Genomic DNA, 25,659 nt, shown 5'->3' on the forward strand with positions numbered 1-25,659 from the left:
AATTTGGGGAGGGGGAGGAATCCCGTTACCCCACAGGCTACCTACCATGCAAATGCCCACCTGTCTTATGGGGTAGACCAGTTGTTCTCAAACCTGGCTGTGCCTCAGAATGATGGGGAGGGTACACTAAAATGCAGATTGCTGGGCCCCACTCCCAGAGTCCCCCATTCTAGAGGTCTTGGGAGTGGGCCTGGGAATGCGCATGCTTCACAAGTTCCCAGGCGGTGCTGCTACAGCTGGCCCAGCAACGACTCTCCGGCAGCCACTGGGGTACGCCAGCCCTGCTAATGGAAGTCTGCCCAAATAGTATCATTTTAGTGCCTGCAGAATAATTACAGAACTCTAGCTTCTAGTGCTCTTCGAATTTTGAAATTTAAGTGAAAGAGAACAAAGGGTACTTTGAAAGTGTTCTATTTCTTTAAAAAAAAAAAAAAAAAGAAGTAGTCCAAAGAAAATATATCATAAAACTCATCTGGGTGGTACGTACGTGGGTATTGTTTCATCTCCGTGTTTTTCTATACGTTTAAAATTTTTCAAAATAATTTTTAACGTAAGGAAGGACGGGGATTGTAAAGTGAGCCTCGGGTCCGGAGCCCCAGCTCCCCGGGAAAGGATTTCATACCTGAAGCCCCCTCCCGGCTCACTGGAAGAGAGGCGTTGGTGCTGCCCCGCGCCACGCGGTGGGACACGCGCCCCTGCGAGCGCAGCCCCACTCTCAGCCCTGTGGCATGCTGTGCCAGCGAATGCCACGCTGCGGTTGGCTTTCGTCTTGTTGCTCATTTGTCTGTGGGACATTGAGACATCTGTCCCTCCACGTCCGTGTTGACGGTCCGTGGAGGTGAGCGCTGAGTCCTACTTGAATGGTTTTGTTCCAGGCATGCCTACCGCCCCCACCGCCCTCCCACCCCCTGGCTGGGGGAGGGCAGTGCTTTACTGCAGAGCACAGAGATGCTGAGGGAGGGACCTTGTTCCGGAGAAGTCCCCCGAGTTCAGAAGTCCCACCGGCCTCCCCAGCGCCCTCTGCTGGGGCTACTGTTAGCTTGTTCGCTTCACCTGAGCTGCTTCGTTTCTTTATGAAATTGGCACCTGAAGTATTCCAGCCAGAGGGTGTTGCTGCTTCTCCCTTCTCGTCCTTTTTAAAATGCAGCCTGAGAAAACACAGGGATGGTGATTGATCATCATAACTGTATCCTCCTTCCTGCACTCCCAGCTTCCACCATCTCTTCCCGGGATTGTCGCGATAGCCCAGAATGTGTCTCCCTGCCTCTGCCCTTGCCTCCCTGCATCTCCTCAGCCCAGTAGCCAGAGGGAGCCTATCAAGATGTAAGGCAGATCACATCACCCCTGTTACAAACCCTCCAGTGGCTTCCATTCTAATTCTAGAGAAAAAGACACAACCCTTATAAAACCTGACATGACCTGGCTCCCTGCCCCCCCCCCACCCTCCTCTCTGACCTCTCCCCTCTCCCTTAACTGACTCTAACTCAGCCACAGTCTCATTCGTGCTGGCCACGCTCACTGCCTCAGGGCCTTTGCATTTGCTGTGTCCTCTGCCTGGATCACTCTTCCTCCAAATATCCACACAGCTCCCTTTCTCATGTCCTGTGGGTCTACTTTATCCTTAGGTCTATTTTATGAAACTTTTCATGCAGGCCCTCCCTACAACTCTGTTGCACAAAATAATCCCATCTTCTCTTTGTGCTCCCCATAACTGCTTCATTTTTCTCCGCTGTACTTCTCACTGTCTGATGTACTGTGTATTTTATTTGTTTGTCTCCCCTATTAGAATGAGTTCCATGAGAGTAGAGATTTTTCTAGGGCCTAGAAGAGTACCTCATAGTGGCCCTCCAGTATCACTTAATTGAATGATGACTACATTTATTGAGTGCTTACTGCGTGCTAGGCACTGTTCTAAACACTACATTTCAACTTTACAGATGAGGAAGTGGGCCCAGGGAGGCTGAGTCATGCTACCTGTAAATCTACCAAGTGGCAAAGATGCTTGGGTTACAGGTCAAGGTAGCACCTCTGCATTAGGGTTCTCCAGAGAAACAGGAGCGATGGGGGTAGAGGTGGTGGTATGTATATATAGGAAAAGAGTGACTCATTTTAAGGAATTGGCTCATACAGTTATGGGGACTGGCAAGTCCTAAATCTGTAAGGCAGGCACACTGGCTGGAGACCCAAGGAAGGCTTGATGTAGCAGTCTTGAATCTGAAGGCTGTCTGGAGGCAGAATTTCTTTCTTGGGGGACCTCAGTCTTTTCTCTTAAGGCTTTCAACTGATTGGACGAGACCCACTTACATCATGGAAGGTAGTCTGCTTTACTCAGCATCTGATTTAAGTGTTAATCACATCTCAGGACACGTTGGTGGCTCAGTCGCTTGAGCATCCGACTCTTGATTTTGGCTCAGGTCATGATCTCAGGGTCCTGGGATCAAGCCCTGTGTCAGGCTCCTTGCTCAGCAGGGAGACTGCTGGAGATTCTCTCTCCCTCTCCCTCTGTCCCTCCCCCAACACTCACTCACTCATGCTCTCTTAAATAAATAAATGTTAATTACAGCTTTAAAAAAAATACCTTCACAGTGACATCTAGGTGGGTGTTTGGCCCAGCACCTAGGCACCGTAGCCCAGCCCCGTTGCCGCATGAAATGAACAGTCAGAACCTGTAAGGAGATGATGTATGTTGGCCAGGCTGATCTTGCTCCCTTCCCCTGCAAGATGCATCCTGCCTGTCCTGATGGGGTGAAGAGGGTGGGGTGGGAGAGCAGCCCCAAAGAGTCTGTGGTGCTCAGGAACTTGCAGTGCTAGTGGGACTTCTCTGACTCGAAGATCACCCAAGCCCTGGGATGTTGTCTTCCTCCAGTGCACGGTCAGCTGAGTGGTGGAGCTCCAGCTCACCCCCTCTCCTCACCCTCGTGTCCGCAGAAGCCCTGTCTTCTAGGTAATGCGTCACACGCAAGAGTGGAATGGTCCTTGGTCACACCTAGGTTATGGGGCAATTGCATCTGCTGAGTTGGGGTCCCGGGCCTGTTACCCCTGTTCCAGGGTGAGGTGAGGAGGGCAGGCCTGGGCCTCTAGCAGCCAGCAGCCTGTGGAGACCACTCGTTGCTCCTGGCCCAGCTTCTAGCAATGGGAGTCTTGGGAGGGTGGGGCTGAGGAATGAGAAGACAGGGGCCCAAGTCCAGGTGTACAGTGTCCAGCCTCATGACCCGGCAAGCTGCCTAACGTCTCTGCGCCTCCGTCACCAAGTCTGTAATGAGATGATAATGCCAACCTGGCCTGTTGTGATGAGAGTTCAATGGGCCCTTGCTTGTTTTTGTGCCATCTTTCCAAGGCCGGAGCCTTGAGGGCTATGGCAAGTGCTGGTGGGTCCAGTGTAGGTCCAGAGAGACTGTAGATCCACACCGGCCTCAACTGCTTGAGGACTGACAGGGTGCAGTGGGCCTCATTCTGAGCCAGTGGGGGCAGCCTGCCCACTGCCGGAAAAAGTCAGCGCCCTCTTAAGAGCCAGAGCCTCAAGTTTTCCTGTGGTGCTCACCCTTGCATGGTGGCCTGGGTCATACAGAAACCTTCAGGGGCCGCCAGTTCTCAGGGTTCATCCTAAGTGCTCCTCAGCTGTGGCAGTTGTCACCATTCAGCACGGGCCTCCCAGGGCCCCATGGGCAGACCTGGGTCCCTGTGGTGGACAGTATGCTCAGCCGTGACGCAGGAGGAATGGCGGGGGGCGGGGGGGGGGGGGGGTCCTGCTTTCGAGGTTGTCACAGTAGCAGTACACGTGGGGGGGCTTATTGCATGGTACCCCCTCCCCCTCTTCCACCACACCCTCCAGCTCCTGCCCCGAGGGGACGTGTGTTTGCACAGGCGAATAGGTTCACATACACACACGTATCAGTACATCACACCATAGGTATTTCGTTCTTCAACTTTGTTCCTTAACATATCCCTTTTTTGTAAGTCCGGCCCACGTGTATGCCTAGTTTTTAATCAAATACTACTTTTGTCCTATTTCTCCACTTAAAATAGTTCCACCATGTCGTAAATTATTACTGTGATGTCCATATAACTTCCCCCCTTTTGGAATGTACCATAATTAACTACACCCGCTGTGCCACAAAACGTCTTTGTATCTTGTTGCCTCTGTGGGATTATTTCCTTAGAATTCATTTTTAGGGCCCACATGTTGTGTTAAAGGGGGTAATAAGCATTTCTGTTATTCTTCAGACTGATTTCTCTCCTCGAAGGTGGTATCAGTGCCCCATGGCAGGAAGAATGCCTTTCTCTTTTGGCGGTGCGGGGGGGCGGGGAGGGGATTACCGTGGGCCGCTGTTGGAGAGACGGGGTGTGGGAAGGAGTCAGGGACAGGACCCGCTCACGGTGGCTGGGACCGCGAGAGGGTTTCTCTCCCTCCTCAGCACAACTAGCTCCACGGCCAGCAGCTGTGACACGGAGTTCACCAAAGAAGACGAGCAGCGGCTGAAGGATTACATCCAGCAGCTCCGGAACGACCGGGCGGCAGTCAAGCTGACCATGCTGGAGCTGGAGAGCATCCACATCGACCCGCTCAGCTACGACGTGAAGCCCCGCGGGGACAGCCAGCGGCTGGATCTGGAAAACGCCGTGCTGATGCAGGAGCTGATGGCCATGAAGGTAGCGTGGGGGTGGGGCCCGTGCGCTGCCCTGTCCTCACGGGGAGACGGGAGAAGGCCCTCTGACAGCAGGTCAGCGATGATGACCAGTCGACCCCGTCTGGGTTCAGTCACCTCCTGCTGGAGGACAGCCAGAGCCTCATTTGTAGGCAGGACTAGTTTCAGTGTGTCTGGGGTCCCTGGGGCTGGGCATGACCCCAGAGGGGTGTCTCAGCTCTGCTCTGGAACACATCATTCTCCACGAGAAGCCAGATCAGATCCCTAGAGGCGGGAGCAGCCCCTGTCCCCGGAAAAGGACCTCTCCTCTCTAGGAGCTTAAGGTGCTTCTGGGGTGGATGCTGGTGTTAATGGGGAGTAGGGGAGGACGGGGCGCGGACAGGTGCAGCACAGGGACCGGAGCCCCGGTGTCCTGATGCCCTTTTCCCTGCCGTGGGGGTCCTGACACCCTCCAGGGAAGTTGGCCAGTGCCCTTCACATCTGTGTTTCCTGATGAGATTTTGTGCTCACCGTCCGGCAGGCTGAATTCTCTACTGGCATCTGGAAACTTGGGGAGGGGGGAGCTTTCTTGGACAGGTAGTGCCCGTCATCGGGGAGTGGTTACACTGCCGTCCCTTCCGCAGGACGCACTTTGCACGGCTCTGGCCAGGGGCGCCAAGCACGGGGGCCTTCCCCTGCCGAGTGCTTTCTCAGAAGATAGCAATACCTGCTCTGGGTTCCCAGCTCCCGCTGAGAGCTCCCCAGACCCTTGGAATTTCCTGAGCTTTGTTATGCTAATGAGGCCACTCCTGGTTGGCTGTCCCTGGAAGAATGGAGCCTGTGATTATAGGGTCGGACTTTGAGCCCCTTGACTTCCAGGGATGGGAGGAGGGCTACAGATTGAGTTCCCTGTGTGGCCAGTGATTTTCTCCACCATGCCCAGTCATGAAACCCCAGTAAGATCCCTGGGCACCAAGGCTCAGGAAAGATCTGCATGCAGCGCTCTTCCAGGGACCCCCGTGTGCACCCCCTGTGGTAAAACCCTAATCCTAAGTACAGCGCACTCCTGAGCTGAGGGAGTCGTTGATCCGAGTGGGTTGTGCATGCCCCTGAGTTAGTGAGAAGTGCAAGTGGCCCGGGGACCCCCCGCCCCCAGTACTCGTGGCCGGTGTTGGAAGTGAAGGCAGGCTTGGAGGACTGTCCTTACCTGTGGGGTCTGCGAGAACCCAGCAAGTTCAGGCCAGACTGTGTTGGATTGTGTGCACCCAGCTGGAGTGGAAACCGAGTAACCACTCGCCAGGAGCATGGTCCTGCAGGGCTGCGACCAGCTCTCAGCAGGCCTGGGGCAGAGGTGGGCACTTGTAAGGCCTGCTCCTGCAGGTCCGGGCCCCCTAACGTGGGGAGTAGGAGCTGGGAGCCATGTCCTCAAGCCTGCTCTCCAAACTCCACTCTCCTGTGCACAAAGGCCTGATTTGCACAGCCTTGGATTCTGCAGTGTCTCTGGACCCCAGGTGTTGAGACAGGAGGGGCTCTCAGGGACAGAGGCCAGCTTAGGAACCAGAGGCAGGGCCGTTGGGCCGGGTGGTCGAGGAAGTGCTGAATCAATAGCTCATAAGTGGTGTCTCTTGTTGGAACCAGCACTGTCCCTGCAAGAGAGCAGGCCCCCCTCTGCTTAACTCACCTCTGGAAAGAGGAGCCGCCATCATGGTCAACCCAACACGCTCGGGTCACTTGGTCAATGTGTCCCTGTCCTTGGCGGCTACTCTGTCTTGAGTCTGGCTGAATCCTGGGAAGACTTTGGGCACTGACAGCAGATTAGGAATCAGCCCTTTGCTTCCAAGCTGTCTTATCGTGTCCCACTCACTCAGCTCTGACCCTGACTTCTGTTCCCTCTGGGGAATCCTCACGCAACCTTGGCTGATTTCTCCTCTCATGGCCCATGAGCCAGGCATTGGGTCCATCATCACAGTGCCTTTTTCCCCCAGTCAGGAGACCTGTTTGTGGGCCTTTGCGCCCTGCAGCATGAGCTGTGAGGCTGCCCTTTCGTTGTGTTCCATCATCGTGTTTCATTTGGCCAAAGACTAAGGATTTCCTTTTTATAGTCAAGCCAGCATGTGTGATAAATTCTGGGTTACTCTGGCCAGGAAAGACATTTTTGGTGGAATAAAATATTCCCTTTGCTATTGAAAATAAAATGTGTATATATCATAGAAATTGTCTAAAAGAGCAGAAACGGGGCATCCGGGTGGGTCAGTCCGTTAAGCTTCCGACTTTTGATTTTGGCTCGGGTCATGATCATTTCAGGGTTGTGAGATCAAGCCCTGCATCGGGCTCTGTGCTGGGCGTGGAGCCTGCTTAAGATTCTCTCTCTCCCTCTCCCCTCCTCCTCCTCTCTCTCTCTGTCTCTCTCAAAATAAATAAAATTTAAAAAATGAACAGAAATTACAAAAAGCTGGGAGAGAAATAACCCATAATATGAGCCAGAGGCAGCCATTGCTGGTGTTCTGGCTTCGGTTCCTTCCTGTGAGGTTTCTGAAGGATAAACATCAGAGTCCTGGGCGCCTGGGTGGCTCAGTTGGTTAGGTGACTGCCTTCGGCTCAGGTCATAATCCTGGAGTCCCGGAATCAAGTCCCACATCAGGCTCCCTGCTCGGCAGGGAGTCGGCTTCTCCCTCTGACCCTCCCCCTTTCATGCTCTCTCTCTCTCATTCTCTCTCTCTCTCTCTCTCAAATAAAATCTTTAAAAAAAAAAAAAAAACACAAAAAACATCAGAGTCCTCTCCCTTCCCTACACAGTGCTCACGGGGATGTGCGCACCCATTCCAAAACCACAAGCAGCAGGTTATATTGGATTTCACCATTTCATTCTAGGATACAGTTGCTGAGAAACTCAAGTTTTCTGGGTTTTTCACTTCTTGTACATGATCTCTAGTAAACACCTTTTCATTTTTAGATGATCTACTTGGTTCCTTTTTAAATCCACTCTTCTTTTTTGAATATCCTATCCTTCCATTATGACCCTTCTTCCTCTCTTCATTTTAAATATTTATTTTCTAGTGTTTCACCTGTTATCTCTGGTTCTCGTAAATGCTGATCCTGTCTCACATGATTTGTTTTCCATTTTCTCGTTGTGTGGGTTGAGGGGAGGGTGTGCATACCAGCTCATCTTCGGTGGGGATTGTGTGTTCTACGGAGTCTTGTGGGTCCTGGGTTGTAGATGTCCCTACAGAGTGGTTCTGTGCATGGATCTGTTGGGACCCGTGGGTTTCAGAGGTTTAGGGCTAGTTTCTGTTACATTCTTGGCTTAGATTCCTGTTTCACATCTACATATGACAAGTATGTGGCTCTGATTCCTCAAAAGAGGCTCTTTTCACTTTTCCCACCCAGACCCTGAGGGATAAGTTTCCTCACCACATCTCCAAAAAGGAAATCTTCTAGTCTTTTACTCTAGGCAGTACTTTGAGAGTCCTGGCTCATGTAGGGGGTCTCTGTTCTGGCTCTCTGCCCTGCCCTCAGCACAGGTGCCAGAAGCCCAGGTCCTGGGGCCTCCATATTGGTCTGAAACCTCTGTTGGCCTGTATCATGGCCACCTTGCCTTTCTTCTTGGGCAGAGTTCCTTTTTCATTTCTGGCACCCATGGATTCATCTCTCCTTCTTCCAAGCTTGCGTTTATGTTTGTTCTGGGTGTGACCGGCCCCATGAGCTCAGTATGCAGTGTTCCCAGAACCTTCAGAATCCTGCTTCTGATGGCAAAAGATGAGAAGGCTTCAGCTGCGGGGTGCCAAGGGAGGATTGAATATGTGGGTTGGGGCCATGGAAAATGGAGAAGGAAATGGGATTTGGAAGGGAGCTAGTCAGACCCAGCCTCGTGTGGACGACCCTCCTTTACAACCTCTTTGACTGATGGAGCATGGCCGATGCATGCCAGAAACCTGGTTTCCAACAGAGACAGGTGTGCCCATTGAGGGGGGGCCCGGAGTGGTGGGGGTGTGTGTGTTCCAGTTGTTCGAAAGGTTCTTCTTACAGTGAACCAAAATCTGCTTACCTGTAACTCCCCTTCATTTATCTCCGTCCCAGTCCATAGAGTGACAAAGCCCATGGCTTTGTCCACACATCAGTCCTTCAGATGGTGGAGACAGCTGGCTTGTCTCCTCCCGGTCATCTTGTCCAGGCTGCGAAGGGGTAACTCCACCGCCCTCGTCACTGGCCTGCTTTCCCACGCCCGGGCCTGCTCCCACAGTGTGGGTCCCTCGCACCCTCTGTGCTCCACAGGAGGAGATGGCCGAGCTGAAGGCCCAGCTCTACCTCCTGGAGAAGGAGAAGAAGGCCCTGGAGCTGAAGCTGAGCACGCGGGAGGCCCAGGAGCAGGCCTACCTGGTGCACATCGAGCACCTGAAGTCCGAGGTGGAGGAACAGAAGGAGCAGTGCACGCGGTCCCTGAGCTCCACCAGCAGCGGCGGCAAGGACAAGCCCGGCAAGGTAGGAGCAGGGCTGCGGGCACCCCCAGCCCCAGCCTTACCGCCCACCCAGTCTCCACCGCCCCCTCCCTGCCCCACAGCCTCAGTTTCCTTATTTGCATGGGAACTGCAAGCCTTTCCAGAGATCTTAGAAAAGGTAACATTTTGAGAGCAAAGAAACCAAATCCACTTTTTAAAAAAATTGCACTTTAGGTACCAGTTAGAGCATTTTCCCGTGCCACAGTCTGATCGGGGACGGATCGGCACTGTCACCCAGGGCTCTGACACCGGGCCGCCTCCTTGGCTCCCCTGCCTGGCACGGCGACCATCGCCTGTGGCCTCTTGGTCACATCTGCACTGATCATTGCATTTGTTGGCCTCCTAGGAATCTCAGCGCTGGGGACGGAGTAGGTACCTCTATTTACACGGGGGGAACGAAGCTCACAAGCGAGGGGGTCTCGCGGCTAAAAAATGCAGCATCAGGATTTAACCTGAATTTGACTAATGGCCCTCCTCCCCTCAGCCGGGTTGCCACCTCAGCTTCTGTTGGCATTTCTGCCGTCGGTGAGGGGGAAGCAGGAAGCGCTGAGGCAGAGGAGGAGGAAGGCAGGCCCCGGCTCACACACAGGGTGTCACAGAGCGTGGGCTGACAGGTGATGTCATCTGGCAAACTCACACTCCCATGAGCCCAGAAGTCTTTTTCTCTAGAATCCAAGCTCATTCCATCATACTGTATCTCAGAATTATTCCAGATATTGCATTGGGGAAAAAAAATACTCCAGACCCTAAAGAATTACATGCCTCATGCCAGGGTACTGCAATTCTGTGTTCTGCGTTATACTTTCCGTTCCTAATAAATGCTAGCTTCCCCGAGCCGCAGTTTGTTTCCAGCCCAGGAGCCGGGGGCATACGCTGACTTGCCCAGTCTGAGGAGTGGCTTCTCACAGCCCAAATGCAGGGGTGTCCCTGGGGGAGTTTTGCACCTGGAAAGGAAGCAACTTGCTGATTGGTGTGGCGGTCAGTGGTCACTCCCTAGACCGCTAAGAACTGGAGCGTGCTTCGCAGGGGACCGCAGCTGCACTCTGTCCACCCGTCACCGAGCGAAGGCGGCAGGGGAGTTCACGTCCCTGGCACCTGGCTGGGCCATCTCTCCCAAGACCTGGCTGCCTGCCCGACATCCATTCACGAGATGGATGTGGGCTGGTCCAGCTGAGGTGCTGGAGGCAGTTCGAGGAGTTTCTATCCAGAGAGGGATACTGATGGGCAAACAGATGATTGTAACACAGGGACCTGAGATCAAGGATCAATTCCTAGTGCCATGGGAGGCCATGGGCCTGACAGAGAACCCAGGTGTGGAGATTTGGGACAGGTTTCCTGAACTGAGCCAGTGGAGAGTGGCAGCTAGCCCGATGAAGAGGGTTGGGGCAGAGAAGTCAGTCCCCCATAATCAGGCGGCTGTGCTGGCCTGGGGACAGTGAGCGATCACGAAGGCTTGGCAGCGGGGTGGGCGGGTGGGGGGGGACGTGCACCCGTCTGGGCCTAGGAGAGGCCCCGTGAAACCATCTGCCCACTGCCTGCGGAGTGGAGTCTGGGTGGACAGCAGCCTACAAAGAGTTTCATGCGGTAATATCTGGGGCTCAAGAAAATGGGGTCTCCCCTTCCACGCCAACACCTTAGAAATCTTTGTACAGCCGCTTGAGTCTGTTACCAGTCACTGGGACAGAGCTGAGAGAGCTGCGGCGTTGGCCGGTGCGCTCCTAGCGTGTGGTGGAGACGGAGCTACCGGGTTCTGGCCGGAAGGCCCGCGAGCCGAGCACTTCCCCAGTTCTTGGTGTTTATTTTGACTGAGGGAGACACTGTGTTGTGTGGAATGGCTTCGAAGTATAGAAATCTAAGGGAAAAGGCCAGAAGGCTTTATTTTTAATTTTTTGTTACATTCAAGTAAGAGGCTTTATAAGAGTACCTTGTGTTTTTAGGTAATGCAATTATTGTAGCTGATTATCTTGTCTTTCAAATATCAGACCCATTTGCTCTTTCAGTGCAGTCTCCCTTCTGGGCTCTCATTTAGCCTGTTGGTCGGCAGCTGAGGCGGGCAGGCCGTAGGAGGCGTTGCCAAACTGAAGGAGCCGGAAGGCATTATCTTACGGTCTTCAGGTCACAGACACCTCCGCGAGGACGGAGCCGGGCCGTTCTAGAACTGTAGCGTGAAAGCAGACACAGTGTAGACACAAAGGGGTGTGGGCTGTGTTCTAGTAACACTTCCTTCACGGACACGGACATTTCATATAATGTGTACACATCATGAAATAGTCTTTTCTTCATGAGTTTAAAAACAGAAGACCGTGCTTGGCCTGTAGGCCTTACAGAAACAGGTGGCCGGCCAGGCGTGGAGCTGGCACGTCCACTCGGGCTGCACGAGGTACGTGCCGTGCTCGCTCTAAGACTTCCCTCCGGCCAGCGGGCTGCGTCCCAAGTGTTATCCGGGCCGCCGGGTTTGCGGCTGCTGTCTGTATGCGACAGACACGAGCGCACGTGTTCTCGGAGAGGCACCGGGCGGGACAGAGCCGCCCTGTCTTCAAGGACTCCTAGGAAATGTCCGCATGTGGGAGCTGATACACAGAGAGCGCGGTGGAGTCTCAGCGGATCCCAGGGGCGGGCAGAGAGAGGTGGCGGGAGGCTGGCGGGGCTGCCGCAGAGGGGCCCCCCGGGTGTGGTCCTGCGCTGGAGGGGGCTGGCGGAGACCCTGTGCCCTCCTGTCATCTGGACTGGGGCACTCACTTCGTACATCCTATCGCGATACACCTTTCCGCTGACATTCCGTCCCCTGCGACAGGCCGCGGGCTTTTCGGTCTCAAGCGCGGGCTGTGGTAGATCCTCAGTACGAGTCTGCTGAGCAGGCGGTCAGATGAGCGCCTCCCGGGCCCCCCGGTTCCGCAGCACAGCTTCTGCCCTCCGTCTGCTCAGAGGGGCACGAGGGCTGCTGTACGAGGGTCCGAGCTCAGTTTAGGACTTAGGAGTTCGGGCCCTCACGCTGCCTCATCTGTAAAAGGAGAGGATTGCGTTTAGATGACATCAAAATTCCTGTCTGAGGGTCAGAACCGAAACTAATGGTCAACTATACTTCAATGAAAAAAAGAGGGGGGGGGTCGTCTGTGGCTCAGTCCATTAAGCGTCTGACTCTTGATTTGGGGTCAGGTCATGATCTCAGGGTGGTGAGATCGAGGCCTGCCGGAAGCCCTGCATCGGTCTCCACCCGCACCCCCCCCACACACACACACACGGAGGGTGCTCATCTGTCTTCCTTTTTTCCTGGGTTTTCTAGATGATTATACTGTACCCACTAAAGCTCCTAAATCTAGAGAAGGTTGGTTTTCTCCCAAGGAGTGGGTTGGGAGAGGGGCGAGGACACTGAGGTGCATTTCCCACTTGTCTTTTATGCATCGCAAGAGGCTTAACCCAGCGGTGAAGAGCGCAGATGTGTCCCAGCTGACCCAGGTGGGAATCCTGGCTCCACCCTGTCCGAGCTGATGGCTCGGGGCAACGTAACTTCTCTGTACCTTAGTTTTGTCCTTGGTAAATGGGCATAAAGACAGTATGTGCCTCAAAGGGTCACCACGATGGCTCAGTGGGAGAACGTGTGTGTGGAGAGCTCAGAGCACGCCGGGAACCCCCGTGGCCCACCAGCCAGGTTACAAAGGTCCAGAGAAGTGGGCAGAGCTGCCTTGCGCCTCCAGGGTGCTGTCGGGCTTGGCTCTAGGGCTAACCGGAATGTGTCTGCTGTCCTCAGGAATGTGCTGATGCCGCCTCCCCGGCTCTCTCACTGGCTGAACTAAGGACAACGTGTAGCGACAGTGAGCTGGCTGCCGAGTTCGCCAATGCCATCCGTAGGTAAGTCCCCTTCCCACGGCCCCGGTGAGCGATGTATTCCCGGTTCCCTTGCTGCGCAGGTCAGCTCTTCGTGGGTCATTACGGGGAAGGAGCAGGTGCTGATAGGTCCGACTTTTACCCAGGCCTTGGAGGCTGGAGAATGTAGCCCCGGCTTGGAACGTGGAGAAGGCCTGCTGGCGCCAGGCCTTTTGAGAGGGGAGCGGCGGGGGAGAGCATATAGGCAGTCATTTCACCTGCAAGCAGAAAATGTCTCTTTCTTTGCTTTTTTGTTGTGCTCTTGTGTTGACAAGAACCTCAGGACAGTGTTAAATGGTGATGATCAGTCATCTTTGTCTCGTTCTCACCTTTGTGGGAACACTTCCTTTCAACATCACTGGCTCTTTCCAATCAGAAGGCCTCATGGGTGTATTTATTCAGTCCTGGACATTCTTCCTCTGCTCTATCAGTGTTTCTTTCCCTCCCTTCTTCCTCTCCTTCTGCAAGGAGAAACATGCTGACTCATTCAGATCTGTCTCCCACTTGGCATACTCCCGCCATCCTTTTGCTGTGCCATCCGGTAGGCATGGAACGCAAGCCACCTAGGAAGTTTCACTCTCTAGTAGTCAAATTAAAAAAGTAAAAAGAGGGAGCCTGGGTGGCTCAGTTGGTTAAGTGTCCGACTCTTCATCTCAGCTCAGGTCTTGATCTCAGGTCATGAGTTCAAGCCCTGCATTGGGCTCCATGCTGCGTGTGGAGCCTACTTTAAAAAAAAAAAAAAGTAAAAAAACAGTAAATCCACTCTAATTTGTTTAACCCAGTGTATCCAAAATATCATTTCAATATGTAATTCGTATTTTTTTTTTAAAACGTGTAAGATAATTTTTCTTCCTCCTTCTCCTCCTCTTTCTCATTCGTCTTCCTCACTAAGTCTTCAAATCTGGTATATATTTTACACTTACAGCACATCTCACATTCAAACCAGCCAACATTTCAAGTGCACAGGAGCTCACGTAGCCATTCTGGAAAGGTTCTTTGGCTCAGTTTTCCAGCTCACAGATTCTTTCTCTGGTATATCCATTGTGGTGTGTGGCTTCTATGTTGAGTTTTTCATTTTGGTGATGAAACCTGTCATCTCTTTTTTTAACAAGATGAGGCCATCTGAGGCTATTTATTATATATATTCTAAAAATGTTATTCTGTTTGCTGTAGTAACTTTGTTTCCTCATGTGTAAGTTCTTTTTAGAGTTGAGTTTTGTGACTCTTGGTTTTGGGTCACAAGCCCAAGTGTTGGGCTTCTGGTCCTCCTGGCTGACAACACCTCTCTGTGCAGATGTGGTCCAAGCGTCTGGCCCCCTCCTGTTCACATGGCTGGCACCCCTGGGTTTGGCCCCTCTGAATCCCCTTCCTCCTTTTCTAGCAGCTTCCTTCCCTGTGCATTCTGAGTTGTGGTTTCCCTTTTCAAGAAGAATAAAAGTCTGCCTTTCATTTTTTACGATTGCTCATGGTTTCTGGTATACAAACGGTGCTCCTTGCTTTCCTGACATGCTTGAGGATTTTTTGAAAATGGGTTTCCCATCATTTCTGGGGGCTGGGGGTAGGAGGGGACGGTGACAGCAGCCGCTCTGTCTACTGTCCTGATCCAGCCGGGGCCATTTCCGTTACGGTGTGGCCTCCAAGCGGAGGGTGGGTGGAAGGCTGCCTGGTGGGGAACTTCGCCACCCTCCTGATTTACCCACTGTCCCTTGGTGTCTTTCCTTCCAAGTTGTAATAGCTCTGCTTCACATTGCCAGCGCCTCTGGCCACGAGGTGAAGTGGTAATTGCTTTGCTTGAGGTGGGAAGAGAAAAGCAGCGCAGGGAAAATGCCCTCAACAAATCCTCAGGACGTGACTGTGCCAGAAACATGGGATGCAAATGCTCTCCCCGCTTCCAACTGGGAGCCATTTGGATATTGTATCTCTAAGCTAAGCCCCTCAATTTTTCAAATTCCCCAAACCCCCAAGGCCTTCGCTGGCTCAAGTAGGATGCGGGTTCCGCTGACTAAACAGAGAGAGACTTCATTTGTTTTGTCAGTCACAACGGGCTTCCAGTAACCAGCCGAAAGTTGGTTAGCATGGATTTCTAATCAAGACCCGGATAGATGGAGCCAAGAAAGAACCCACAGCGCTACAGGAAAAAGGAAAATAACATCATTATACTGTAAATATAGCCTAGGAACTGGAATAATCATTTCATGAGGGCAGAGAATTCGGACACCTGACAGCTGAGGTCTGGGGGTGTTTTTATTTTTAAAAATCAAGTGGAAACTAATATCTTCTTTGAAGGTCTTAAATCACTGCCCAACTCGTGGTTGAAATCAGTTGGGGGAATCTGCCCTGTATTTTCAGAAATAGTCCTCCCTTAAAAAAGGATGGTTGCAAACACCAACGTCGTGGGGCCGGGTGTCTAGGCTCCAAAGAGCAGGGGTAAGGAGGGTCTCGGGGAACAGGCGAAGCAGTGGTCTTTTCTTGAGGAGAAACCTCTCAGGAAGGTGCCTTGTGACATCCGGGTTGCTGGTTCTAGGTCACGGCCCTGTCCCAGGCGCGTCTCCCCGCGAGCTACCTCGCTGGGCTTCGGCCTCCGCCGGCCCTTCGCGACCCAGCCCCGCCCTCTGTGTGTCTTCTCCCAGCCTTCTGTTTGGAGCCAGACCAGGACTCCAGACAATCCCACGCGGACTGCGTCACTCCCATCTGGTCTGGTTTCGTCCCTGCACGTGCATGAGCATGTAGGGCACACTACTGGCTGCAGGGTTACCATCAGACCCCATCTCATGGCCAGGTTTCCAGCATGGCACGGCAGGAGTCTTCTTACGGGGTGCCGCGTTTTTGCTGTGTTCTGCACCAGCCGTGTGCCACGGAACCCTTCTTCATCTCCGATCCCTCTCTTGCTCTTGGTCCTAGTAAACTTCCAGTGAATGACCTTTCCAGCAGAGAAGTGAACTGTAAAAATGCAGTTGAGAGTGTATTTTTTTTTTTAAGATTTTATTTATTTATTTGCTAGAGAGAGAGAGCATAGGTGAGAGAGAGTGAGCGAGAGTACAAGCAGGGGGAGCTGCAGGCAGAGGGAGAACCACGCTTCCCGCTGAGCAGGGAGCCCGATACGGGGCTCGATCCCAGGACCCTGGGATCATGACCTGAGTCAAAGGCAGCCGCTTAACCGACTGAGCCACCCAGGCGCCCCGAGAGAGTATTTTCAGAAATGTCTCTGCTTTGTACTGATCTGGTGTTTGTGCAGCCTGCCTTCGGGACCTGAGTACAGCCGAGAGGAGACGCTGTTTCATCTCTGTCCTACTCTTGGGAGGCAGCGAGGGGCAGGTGTTGCTCTCCACAGGATGGGGGTGGGCTGGGGACTGGCACAGCGAGGCCAAGGAGCTTCCCAAGGGCACGCAGGGAGGCAGAGGGGAAATTGCGTGCCTTCGCCTTCTCTGCTGGGCCCCCGTGTGAGGGCAGCGGTGCTCACAGAGGTGAGCTGAGCCCGCTTGTGTGGGCTCAGCTGAAGCCTCTGTCCACTGTAGTGTGCGTGGTCTGGGCAAACGGGAGCGCGCGTACCACCGGGACATGACCGTGCATCTGTCTCCCAAGTGCTGCGGGCACATGAAGTGCTGGGGGTCAGGGGGCAAGCTTCCGCACACACACAGACGGGAGGAGGCTGGGGGCATGCAGTCCCAGGCCCACCGGGGGCTCTGCTGAGCCCTTCAGGGAACCGGGACCCACCACCTGTGCATGCATGTGTGCCAGATCATTCTGCAAAGTGCTGCCTAAAGGCAATCCACACACGAGTGGCCACTCTGTTCAGGGACCAGATGTGCCGACTCTTGAAGCAGAGGAGTGCGCAGACCTCCTTCTCTCTCGGGGGAGTAACAAGCCACCGCTGCTTGGAGAGGGGCTGCGCATCACATCCCTGCGAGGAGCACTCTGGGGCAGGCGGGCCTCACCTGACTGGTGCGGTCATGAGACACCAGATCTGGGGGACCTGGACGTGCCCCTGTTGGGCGTGCAGCTGGCCCACGCAGGACGGGCCAGGCAGGAGGCGGTGTCTCGGACTTGAGAGGGACGTGTGGGAAGCCCCCATCCCCCCGGCCCATGGGTCGGCACCAGTGTGCAAGTCACTGCGGAGGCGAAGAGCTCCAGGCGGCAGGCCCTGATGCGGCGACCAGCAGGAGTGACCCAAGAGCCAAGAAAAGAAGAAGTCTCAGAGCCAGGCGGCCAGTCCTTCCCGCTGGAGCTGGCTGAGAACGGGCGAGCGGGCCGTGGCAGGCCTCAGTGAAGGGCGCGGGCCTGCAGCCTCCCCACGTGTTTGTAAGGTGCAGATCTGCTGGTTACCCGGTGCTAGTGTTCTGTGTAACAGACCCCCACAAGCTGAGGGGCTGGAAACAACACCCAGTCGTTAGCTCACGGCGTCCAGTGTCCGTGGGGCAGAAGTCTGGGCACAGCGTGCCTGGCTACTCCGCTCAGGGCCGCGTCCTCATCTGAGGCTCTCGGGAAGAATCTGCCTCCAACTCCTTCTGCCTCTCGGCAGGTCAGTTCCTTGTGGTTGTAGGGCTGACATCCCGTTTCCTTGCTGGCTGTTGGCCTATGGTAACTGGGCTCCTGGAGGCCTCTGACATACCTTCTGCACAACCCCCTCCAGCCTGAAAGTCCGCAGGAGAACCTCCCGCTCATCAAATCCCTTGCCTGCTTTAAATCTCTTCTAGGAGGAGCCCGGCCCCTTTTAAGGGCTCACCTAATTAGGTCAGGTCTACCCAGAATAATCTCCTTATCTTAAGATCAGCTGTTTGGGGCCTTAATTACACCTGCAAAATTCTCTCACAGCGGTACCTAGATTCGTTTTTGATTGAATAACCGGGAGAAGGTGTGTCTATACTAAGGGCCATTTTAGAATCCTTCCTAGCTCACCTTGTTACTTAAAACCTTCCAGTGACTCGCAGCAGTGTCCAAGTGCCTTAGCAAGTGTGTGATCTGGACCCCCCGCCACCCCCGCTTCTCCACCCTCACCTCCTATCACAGGCCCCCTCCCACGCTGAGCCGTCCCAGACCACTTGCTCTCTTTTGTGCCCCTCGGGGACTTGACTCAGCTGCGACTCCAGCCCTCACACCATAACCTCACGCTCTAAGTGCTCACATCAGTGTGCTTCTACCCTGTCTACAACATGGGTTTGTTTGGTGTTTCTTTGGCTCCTATGCCCTGAATTTCCTTCTGTCCCAGAACACATCATTGCTCTGCTTCTCATTCCCTGGTTCCAGCTTCCCCTCCCTGTTTCACCCACCACCCCCTGCAAAAAGAGTCCTTTTTGGGTGGGGATCGCGACTTAATCATCAAGTGAGGTATATGACCTCAACTTGGATGACTGTGTTCCTTCTAAATGGTCCCTAAATTCTCTCAGCTGCATTTCTCTCTGCCCACTGGACTTTCTCCCAAATACCATGCTAGAACTTCAAAACAGCACGTCCAAAACAAATTCTAATCTGTCTCCTCCTGCACTTTGAAATCGGCCCCTTCTTCAGAATTCTTACTTATAGTACAAATTATATTTTGCTGATGATCCAGGATTACAACTTTGCAGTCTCCTCCCTCTGCCTCCTGTTAGCAGAGGTGGTCTTTTCCCTTAAAATCCCAGGCATACGTGGCCATTTGCATTGTCTTCTCCTGAGGTTAGCCCTCAACTCCTCAGGACTCTGGGGGTAGCATCCTGATGGCTCACCCCGCGTTCTGCCACCAAGTACACCTTTAAGCACACTTCTGATTGGGTCTCTCTGCAGAGACCTCTTCGGTGGCTTGGCGTGCCAGATCATGTGTATGTGGACTTCCTAGCCCACATTTCAGATGTTCCTCCTGTATGGAACCTATAGTCCAAGTTCTTCTGGACACTTCATCTTTCCAGGAGCATGCTCTTCACTTCGTGCCCCTGACTCTCTCAAGCCGTGGACCCCCTCCTCTCATCCCCTCCATTAGAACACTCACCTTCCCGAAGCTTTCCTGTCGCCTCCACTGTGTACCTTCTTGCTCTTCTCTGTGGCCCCACAGGTGCTGACCACAAGCCTCCTCGGTTCAAAGCCATGTCCAAGTTCTACAAATACCTGCCCAGCTCTAGAAATCTTCCAGACTTGTAGGAAACCTGCATCCATGAGAGGACAAAAGATGGCACTAGGTGACCCCTCTTAGCAGCAGCTACGGATTACTAATGTTTTTGAGCCATACAAATAGTGCAATGAAATGAAAAGGGAATTAGTTGGGGTCCTTTAAAAGAAGGAGCCCCCCAATGAGCAAAAGATCAGCAGAATCTTAATCATTTTGATAGGCCAATATTTTAAAAGGTGCTATTTCATTAAACTTGCACTTGCTGATTCTTCATATTTGGCTGATTTATACTGGCAGTCAGATAACTGAAATTGTGCTTAGAATTCTGTAAATGCACATGGATGTTAATGGAAGACAAAGTGCACCAATGAGTTGATGATCACGTAAATAACTTGCTGAGTTCTAGAGCCAGGGCCCCAAAGGGCACCAGTAAAAACCAGGGCTCACCCCTAGGGTTGAGGTGGGCGTAGTTTGGGTAACTGAGATCTCGGTGCATTTCCGTCATCCCCTCCATGGTCCAGAAGCTCGGAGAGAAGGCCTGAGCCGGGATCTCATAAAAGCACGGTGATGGTGAGCACCCCGCAGGCAAAGGCAGGAGCATGCCTGTGATCACACAGCTGCCATTTCCCGGGCGAGAACCATGGTCCTAGGAAAGTATGGGCCAAAACGCTAGATGGTCACGATCATCTTGCTGCCACTCCTGCCAAAGACAGCCGTGCTCCCCCACAGGACCTGAGGAGCATCACTACCGGGGCACGCCCCCTTGTCGGGGCCACAGATGTGCTCTTCACTAGACGTCTGGAGCACCTGCTCCACGCCTCCCTCTATGAGCCACGGCAGGGTGCTGCCCGAGAGCTCGGGGCTTGCACATAGCCCCTGGTGTGCCTCCCAGTTCCGTGGGCGTACTGGCAAGTCTCTTACCTGGGCCCCGAGTTCCTCAACTAGAAAATGAGAGGAATACGAATAGTACTGACTTCCAAGGGTTGTGGTGAGAAGTAAATCATTCCATCCCTGTGAAGGACTTCGAGATCACTGTTACTGCTGCCTGCATTTGCTAAAAGATGAGTGTATTGGCAGACTCTGGTGATAACCATCAAGGAAATAACTAGGGTGGTGTGATACAGTCACTGTGGAGATGTTTCTTAAATATAGATTGCAGTGAATACTATGGAGAAAGTGACAAGTGCTGGCTATAACCCTGTTGCGATGAGGGGGTGGTTTCGGTTCCCTTCAAGGGGATGCTTTACCCGTTGGTTTTCTGCCTGAGTTAAGAGATAAGCTGGAAAGAAACACTTAAAAAGTACAGACTAAGGTCAAAAGGGAGGGTAAAGTCCTCTTTTATTGTCCTTCAAAGTGGTTTATAGAGTTTCAGTCCATGAGCTGTTGCTCATTGGAGGCCTCACTCAGATGAAAACAGGTAAAGTAACACATTTTAGGTTTAGGTTTGAGGTTTGGCCTCATCTTGATATTGTTAAAAAAATCAGCATCCTAGGTCTGTCCTGGACACTGTACAAACAAGTGCACTTCGGTCTCCTTCCTGCGGCCCAGGAGCTCTTGGGGGCAGTTCTCAGCTCCCAGCATGCTCCTCACCCGGAGGGGGTTGGGCAGGGTCTTTGAGGGCCTCTCCTGTCTTCCTGGGTTCCGTCCCCCATTGGAGCCTGCCAGGTCCAGAAAGTTCCCTCCAGTCTCCCAGGGGCCTGGGTACCAGGCAAAGAAACCCTTTGTTTTGTGGTGAGGCTGGGATTTCTGTACTCTCGGCTGGTGGGGCAGCGGTGTGGATGGAATTGGGGGATGGGAAGGGGTAGTGCTCTGGGCAGTTTTGTTTTGAATTTACTGAGCTCATGGTGACATTTTAAATTCTCTTCAGTTTTCTTTTTTTGCCTTTACACTATTAATCAACTTCAGGATGAAAAAGAAAAGAATTGAAACAGTAACAAAATGTAGGACAAATAACCCCTTCCCCGTTCTTACTAGTCCGAGGGGAGGGGGAGAACTCTTTCCTGTTTTCCTAGCCTTCCCTCAGCGACAGAGGCCTGTATGTAGGGCCCCACCTCCCAAGACACTTCTCACTTCTGCTAGGAAATGGTCCCTCTCTGGATTTCAGTAGGAAATGCAACCACATCTGAAATTTCCTGGTGGCTGCTAGGGCCCAGGAGAGACCCACATTCCGAAGGAATTCCTCTGCAGCTCTGGCTTCCTTAGAGTGGGTGGGAGGATTCGCTGAGGAATCAGGAGTCCTCGGGATTTAGAGCTGGTTGTTAGGTTTCATTTAAAAAGATCTTTCCTCCTCCATCCTCACTCACAACAGCAGGACTAGATTTTTGTGTTGCAATTCTTTCATTAATGAGCTTGAAAAGCTTAACTTGTGCTCACAGTAGCTGGAGGCAGAAATGTAAAAGATATTTGAAAAGCCAGGAAGGGCCGAATCATCTGAACATCTGATAGCCCTCCACGTGGGGGGCCGGCCCCCCCTTAGCCCTCCTACAGGAAGCAGAACCATTGAGACTGGCTCTCACATACTTCACAAAAAAAGCATACAAAATTCTAAAAACTTCAAGCAATGCAGAAAGAAGTGAGTAAAGCAGGAAATGAAAGCCTTCAGGCAGCCCCCCTCCGGGAGTCGCCCATTGTCGAGCGGGCGGGCAGCTTTCTGGTCTATTGTTAGAGTAGCTCACCCATTCACACTCAGATTTTTAGTTGTTTTTGCAAAAGTGGCATCCAATAGAAGTCACCCTTTTCACTTGACAATGTATCAGACACTTTCCCACGCCAATGCTTGTTGTTCTGAGCTTTTTAAAAATAATTGCAGAGTATTTCAATAGAACCATTATACCTTGCGGAATTTAACCAGTACCCCAGCTGATTCCCTTTCTTAGCTGTTGTAACCAATACTGAAGTGAACCCAGCTGTAATCCCCTCATGTGTCTTTATACATCAACACATAAGAAAAATTCCTAGAAATCAGGTTGCCTCGTCGAGGAATAGGTTTTTTATTTTGCTAGATCCTCCCAGATGGCCTTCCAAAACAGCTGTGCTCATGTACATTCCCCATACACTCATCAATCATTTGTAGAGGAATTTCTTCCACAAATCTGGTTTCTCATGATGCTCCAAAGAATCAGATAGATACCTTCAAGGGAGTTGTTCATACGCTGTTTTAACAACTGTTGTCACTGAGAAGCTGTCACCCAGGCGTGGTGCTCAACACTGGGGGTACGTTGGATAAGGTCTTCGCCACCTGAGAGCCTACATGCCAGTGGGGGGGTGCCTGCTGAGGTGAAAGGCGGATCAGGGGCGCCTGGGTGGCTCAGTCGGTTAAGCGGCTGCCTTCGGCTCAGGTCATGATCCCAGGGTCCTGGGACGAGCCCCACATCTCCCACTCCCCCTGCTTGTGCTCTCTCTCCACCTGACAAATAACGGATCAGATTGTGCTGCATGTGAGATTTGTGCTGCACAGGGCTCTGACGATGCAGTGATACTGTGCCTATGACGGGTACCTCTAGAGGGAGGGTGCTCATGAGTGTTTCCCTGCCCAGGTCTTCTGCTCAAGGGAGTCAGAGGAAGGCAGGAAGCGCACTGGGCACTAGAAACCTCCCCTAACTGAATCCTAAGTCAATTACTTTGGCTTACCCCAGCAGGAAAGAGCCCACGGAACTCGAAGCCTTGGGGGAGGGAGGTTGTCAAAGTGCAAATGTAAGTACTTTAAAGGGGAACCAAGGACCTTGAATTGAAAATGAGAGTATCAATTTCTACTCCCTCTATCACTACTGTTTTTTGTTTTTGTGAAGTAGGATCATGTTGATTTCATGGAGTCCGGACTTGTCCAAGGTAGGGGCCCAGACCAGAGGTTTCTGTTCTCAAATCAGTGATTCAAGAGATACTTCTTAGCATTCCTGGAAAAGAGGGGGGTGGAACCCAAAGGAGGTTTGTGGTTAAGCTGCACTCCTGAGCATTTGATAGGCCCACAGGACAAAGGAACTTCTAGATTGGCTGATTCCGTATCTGGATGGCTACAACCTCCTGTCTTGTTCCTTTGTGACACGAACTGCGATCTGAGCTCTCCAAAGGGCCCTTATCAGCCTTCAGGAATGCAGTGGTGAGATGTTCTGGACCTGAGGGGACCTCTAGGTACCTCGAATACCTTCTGTTTCGTACCTGCCTTTTGATTTGGCAGCTCAACCTTCTTCCTCTGCCACCATTTCCAGGTAACAGCCACCGCCCTCATCTTGTCAAGTTACTCCAGGCGTGCTTTGTCTCTCCTCCTTACAGAGAAAAGAAGTTAAAGGCCAGAGTTCAAGAGTTGGTGAGTGCCTTGGAAAGACTCACCAAGAGCAGTGAAATCCGACACCAGCAATCGGCAGAGTTCGTGAATGACCTAAAGCGAGCCAACAGGTAAAATCTCCATTTGTGGATTTCCAGTGGTGCCTGGACTCCTGCACCAGGGAGGGCATTTCCATAATTGCTGGGAACCTCACCAGCCCGCGTCCCCCCACCCCCACCCCAAGTCCTGGCCTTCCCTAAGGCATCATTTCCCAGTGTTCCATAGGAAACTAAGAAATGCTCAGTAAAGGCTTCTCCTTGGGCCAGATGTGTTTGGGAAATGCAGCATTCTAAGGTCCCCTTAACAATTCCTACGGTAAAGGTTCTGAGAAGTTATAAAATTTAAAAAAAAAAAAAAAAAAAAAAAAGCGTTTAAGCCAATGTTTTCCAAACAAAACTGGCTATGTAACTTTTGTATGAGCAACAGCTTTTATTTATTAGTAAACTCTGGCCCCCAATGTGGGGCTCTAATTCATGACCCCGAGATCAAGAGTTACTCTACCAACTGAGCTGGCCAGGTGACCCTATTGGTGGGACACTTTATGGGGCACTTCTGTAAGACAGCAGCCTCAAGCTTTTTGGGCTCAGGACCCCTTTATGCTCATAAAAAACTAAGGAACCCAAAGAACTTTGTTCTCATAAATTACTTATCTATCTCAGCTTAGAAACTAAAACCAAGACAAATTTTTCTAAGTTTTTATTTGTTTACCAAAAAAATAATAAATTCAAAATAATAGTAATAAATTGGTAACATGTAATACCATTGGCATTTATTAAAAAAACTATTTTCCAAAAAGATAGTTAGAAAAGTGGCACTGGTTTTTACAATCTGCAAATCTCTTTACTGTCTGGTTGATTCGCACCTTCACTTCTACAGGCAGTATTCTGTTGTGATGTAAGTTGGGACACCTAGCTTCCTGTGGAGCTGAGGTAAAGGGCGTCCAAGGCCGCTCTCCTGAGAGGGTTTTGGGAATCCTAGGGAGTCGGTCTCCAGACCACACTTGGAGGACCTAACTGTACATGGAAGGAACTGGGCTGCTATTTTGGACCAGAGCAGGTATTAGGGCTTACCCAGCCCTGGGCTCGTCCCCTACTCTCCCCACCAGGCTCTCAGGGAGACAGTTCCGAGGGGCCTATGTTCTGAGGGCTGGCAGCAGGAGTTGATGGCCTTGTGCTCTGAATCCCACCAGCCCCAAGCGTAAAGAGAAGTCCTCGGAGCCTCCCTCCCTCCTCCTAGGTGGGGTCTCTTAGACTGCAGGGCTTGAGAACACTCCTGGTAACTTACACTGGACCATCTGTTGCAGGCAGCCATGGAAGGACAGACTCATTACTTGTATTTATTTTTAAAGATTTTCTTTCTTTGTCAGAGAGAGAGAGCGCACAAGCAGGGGGAGGGGTGTGGGAGAGGGAGAAGCAGGTTCCCCGCTGAGCAGGGAGCCCGATATGGGGCTGGATCCCAGGACCCCTGGGATCATGACCTGAGCAGAAGGTAGATGCTTAACTGACTGAGCCACCCAGGTGCCCCTCATCACTTGTATTTAAATGACAGACTTCTGAAATTCAGCTACCTTTTCTATCTTACCTATTTTGGATGTGGCTCGTCTGGGTCGTTAGTTTACACCCTTCCTAACAGATTAGGGACAAGCCTCCAGCAGGGAAGTGACCTGTAGTTAAGCCAACAGGTGAATGGCCGTGAGTGCTGAATACTTGACTTCCCATCCTTTAGAGGCTGAGTGACCTCTCCAGACCTGCTTACCCAGCAGACAGGACAGGGTGTGTCTCCACACTACTTAGCTGACTCTTCCCTCTCCTCCCTGCTCCCACACAGCAACCTGGTGGCTGCCTATGAAAAGGCCAAGAAGAAGCATCAAAACAAACTGAAGAAGTTGGAGTCCCAGATGATGGCCATGGTGGAGAGACATGAGACCCAAGTGAGGATGCTCAAGCAAAGAATAGCTCTGCTGGAGGAGGAGAACTCAAGGCCGCACACCAACGAAACTTCACTTTAATCGGCACTTGGGCACCAAAGCTCTGCCTGTGGAAGCTGAACCCGAGCAGGTCACCGGGGAGAGAAGGGCCCCGGGAGACAGAGCACCTGGTGGGAGAGACAAAAGGGAAGGCCGGCAGGTAGGTCAGCACCTGCGCAATGGAGTACCATGGACTCCGCGCTGCGGACGAGTGGCCTGCTGACCCCGAGTGGACTGGAGCCAGAGGGTCCCGTTTCCTCCCCGTCTGGGCCCGGAGACAGTGTGTAAAGAGCAGGCCTTGCTTCTGC

General features: G+C 52.4%; 1 protein-coding gene across 4 annotated transcripts in view; it reads left to right on the forward strand.

Annotated features, from left to right (window-relative positions):
• Nucleotides 1-25,659, forward strand: part of MCC (MCC regulator of WNT signaling pathway) — a 386,129-nt gene extending 360,470 nt beyond the window's left edge. For all 4 annotated transcript variants that reach the window (XM_032403844.1, XM_032403845.1, XM_032403846.1 and 1 more), the window contains 5 exons: nt 4,416-4,650; nt 8,898-9,104; nt 12,870-12,970; nt 23,334-23,456; nt 25,213-25,659. In XM_032403844.1, coding sequence (XP_032259735.1) covers nt 4,416-4,650; nt 8,898-9,104; nt 12,870-12,970; nt 23,334-23,456; nt 25,213-25,393 — 847 coding nt within the window. In that variant the 3' untranslated portion in view covers nt 25,394-25,659. The remainder of the gene's footprint in view (nt 1-4,415; nt 4,651-8,897; nt 9,105-12,869; nt 12,971-23,333; nt 23,457-25,212) is intronic.

This window comes from Phoca vitulina, unplaced genomic scaffold (genome assembly GCF_004348235.1).
Source record: "Phoca vitulina isolate PV1807 unplaced genomic scaffold, GSC_HSeal_1.0 scaffold6, whole genome shotgun sequence".
NCBI classification, from domain to species: Eukaryota; Metazoa; Chordata; class Mammalia; order Carnivora; family Phocidae; genus Phoca; species Phoca vitulina.